Source organism: Nannospalax galili, unplaced genomic scaffold (assembly GCF_000622305.1).
Source record: "Nannospalax galili isolate Female #2095 unplaced genomic scaffold, S.galili_v1.0 scaffold6995, whole genome shotgun sequence".
NCBI lineage: Eukaryota > Metazoa > Chordata > Mammalia > Rodentia > Spalacidae > Nannospalax > Nannospalax galili.
The window spans coordinates 88,404-92,176 of NW_008335260.1; the positions used below are offsets into that span (position 1 = coordinate 88,404).

The 3,773-nt window shown below is 40.0% G+C and overlaps 1 protein-coding gene across 1 annotated transcript in view; it reads right to left on the bottom strand.

The window, feature by feature from the left end:
- LOC103731465 (ankyrin repeat domain-containing protein 26) overlaps nucleotides 1–3,743 on the bottom strand; it is a gene marked incomplete at its 3' end in the record, with an annotated part of 88,909 nt that extends 85,166 nt beyond the window's left edge. Inside the window, 1 exon segment of the mRNA XM_029561954.1 lies at nucleotides 3,342–3,743. Within this exon segment, the coding sequence (XP_029417814.1) occupies nucleotides 3,342–3,580 (239 nt within the window).
- Nucleotides 3,744–3,773: the final 30 nt, after the last annotated feature.

A 3,773-nucleotide genomic window follows, 5' to 3' on the forward strand; every position in this document is an offset into this window, starting at 1 on the left:
AGGTTTATAAACTTTAAAAAAGATCTCAATTTCATTCAGTTTCATACAGAAAAACTCATTTTTAATGTAACTGAAACTACGATGCATATGTTTCTAATCTCTATATATCTGATTATTACTAGTCACAGTCACTTTCTGAGCTCCTTGGCATGTGAGCATGGATATAAAGTCGTCAGGTAGATTTCAATGGTAATGTTTTTCACATGTACTAATTATTAAGGAGCAAAATTTTATGCTTTGAAGAATTATTATATTTTATCATTTAAAATTTTTATTAACTACATGATTAGAAGAAGCATTTCACTACAGCTTTAACATATTCAGTGACACACTCCAGAGCAAGAGTACATCTCTTTCACAAATGGCTACAAGTTTCTAGGTTCACAGTTGAATTTTTTAAATGTGATTACTACGTAACGCAATCATTAATTTTTTAAATTTTTAATAACTACATGATTAGAAGACACATTTCACTACAGCTTTAACATATTCAGTGACACACTCCAGAGCAAGAGTACATCTCTTTCACAAATGGCTACAAGTTTCTAGGTTCACAGTTGAATTTTTTAAATGTGATTACTACGTAACGCTATAAGTATAGTATAAACTTATATGTGTGTGGGGGTATATGTACAAAAATCAATAAAGACATGTAAAATAATTTACTTCTGAAGTGGCTAAAAGTTGAGTGAAGACGCAAAAAAAAACAAAAAACAAAAAACAAAAAAAAACCCATACAGACACACAATATAAGTAGCAGCAATTAGGAAATTTTTATCTGTGTTAGATTCAAATTCCCACTGGTCCCAAAATTATTTTCTTAACAATAAGCTTTTCCTACAGTTACACATAGAAATCTCAGAGAAGATAAAAGCACAAGAAGCACACATAGAACTATCAAAACTGACACTTGCTGGACCAGAGCAAGACTCCAAGGCCAAAATACTCAATTATTACGCAGTTTATTTCTGATGTTAACAAAATTAGATAGAAACAAAATGAGAGCAAAGCCAGGTGTGGTGATGCACATCTTAATCCCAGCACTCGGGAGGCAGAGGTAGGTGGATCTCTGTGAGATGGAGGCCAGCCTGGGTTCCAGAGTGAGTTCCAGGGAGACCTGGTCTTGATGAAAAAAAAAAAAAAAAAGAACAATTCTTAAACATGGGAAACAGAATAAGAAACTTCTAAGTAATAAAAAAAATTCACTAAGTACTTGAAAATAAAATTTAGCACATATTGTAATATATTATGGCTAAGAAAGACCAGTCTATTTGGGTGTATAATCAAATCGATTTTTTCTCAGTTGATGTACCAATGCATGTCTCTCCATGTGAACATTTATCTACATTGAGCTACTTTCAGTGGTCACTCATTAATCCTCCTTATAGATCCATTGCAATTTATTTATAAAATAAACATATTTTATGCATTTCTAATACACTGCTATTTCAAGTGGTGCTAAGAAAGAGAAACTGTCTATTTCGTAAAAATGGTTTAGAGACATTCACATGTTTAAAATGTGGTAGACTACTATCAAATTGTCTATTTAAAAGCTGGATACGGTAGCACACACCTTTAATCTCTGCACTCAGGGAGCAGAGGCAGGCAGAGCTGTGAAAGCGAGGCCAGTCTGTTCTATATAGCAAGTTCCAGGTCAGCTGGGGCTAAGCAGACCCCATCTCAAACAAACAGCCTACTTGAAAAGTCCCAAGCAACATAAACTTTAAGCACTAGTATAAGTACCATTGTTCCTCATCCTCACAAACTTCGTACCTGAAAATCAAGTATTTGTCTTTTGGCTTACATTCCCTCTTACCAGGGTCACAAAATATTTTTTTCAAAGTCCACAGATCAAAGCTGGGAGTGGCAATGGATCTCTGTGAGTTCCAGGCCAGCTGGGGCTACAGGGAGACCCTGTCTCAAAAAGGCCAAAAAATAAAAATTACACAAAGCGTTCAGGTTTTTCCTTATTAATTGAAAATTCTCTGTAAAATGAAGATGGTTTCCATGTGATTTGCATATATATATATATTATATATATATACTGTAAATACTTTATAAGTATGTAGTCACTTTATCCTTTGTCCTATTTTGTTGAATCGATGTTGAGAAAACTTCCTTTTAGGCTTTTTAAAAGCTCAGTGTCATCTTGAGCATACTCTATGGCCTGTATTCCCCAACACACACACAATACTTTTACTGTCATTCTCAGGGAGGCACAAACAAGCATTTGTTTTTGTTTTGAGGTGTTTGGTGTTTTGTTTTTGGTACTTTTCTCATTGTTTTTTAAAAAATATTTTATTATTTTTATTTTATGAGTGTATTGCCTGCATATATGTATAAGTGCACCCATGCAAGGCCCACAGAGGTCAGAAGAGGGCGTTGGATCCCCTGGAACTGGATAATACAGATGGTTGTCAGCCACCATGTGGGTGCTGGGAATCAAATCCAGGTCCTCTGCAAGAGCAGCTAGCGCTCTCAAAGGCTGAGCCACCTCCTCAGGCCCTCAATATGTTTTTAAAAAATGTTTTAATCTATATTCTACCAACAATTTATTTTTGTGACATAAAAACGTAGCTAGTTTCTTACTACTAGGAAGGTTATCCCTTCAGTTCTACTCCTAGTGAGTACTGATTTTCTGTTGTTTCACTCATTGATGTGTCTTTTGGCTGCTAGTAAATGATTGGTTTGTGAAAATAGCATGCTTGGATACTTTAGGAAGGCATTTTTTTTTAGTGTCATAACAACATCAAAGGCAGCATGCGGAACTCAAAATTGTTAAAAGTCTCATCTTATTTGGAGTATATAAAATCGACGAACATTCAAAGAGTTCACATTTGGGGAATAATGACTCTCCCTATTCAACAACATCGAGCTATCTGCCCACTTCAAAATCTCCTTGTAAACTCTCCCGGCAAGAAACCATACATACAAATAGGAGTGCACGTATATAAAATGAATATTGGTTATTACTGGAAGAATTTTTAATACTGAGCTTATGTTACGGAAACATTTCCCTCATCTACATATTTTTACAGCGTAACGTTTTTTAAAAGGTGTGCACACAAATACAATGATGTATAATTAAGTTTGTTAGTTAAATCACTTGGCATGGTCACTAAAGAGGTCCGTAAAGGGAATCAGCTAAAGTGTTTTTGGTTTCTGTTGCTGTTTTTGCTGTCAAGGGAGGCCTGGGCGCCAGACCCCACCAAGGCTCAGGAACCCAAGCGCTGGGGCGGGAAGAAAGCCAGTTCTCCATGGTACACGGAGGGCTGGCGTGCCCCGCCTTGCAGCCCAGAACCGGGTCGGTCGGGTCGTGTCCCCACCCCCAACCCCGTTACCTGTCCTTCTTGTCTCTATCGTTCACGCCACTTTTCCCAAGCATCAGGATGTGCTGTACTCTGGCTACGTCCCCCTCGCTGGCGGCCTTGTGGATCTTGCCCATGTCCTTGTCAGGAACGCGGTACCGGGGCGAGCGGGAGCAGCCGGCGCCCTCCCGCCCCAGACCCACGCGGCGCCGCACCGCGGCCGGCCCGAGCGGGGACAGGCCCTTGGCCCTGCGGCCGAAGAGTTTCTTCATGGCCAGGCGGTGCGCCCCGTGTCTGCCGCTGCCTCCCCTACCCGCCACCAGTGCTCGCAAAGCCGGGGCAGCGCGGACGCCCCATTGCCCTGGGTTTGCTAACGCGCACTAATCCATAGCCCAAGCTGCTACACACAAACCAGCCGCTCAGCGCGGAGCCGCGCATGCGCAGAGAGGCTCCGTAGCCCACGGT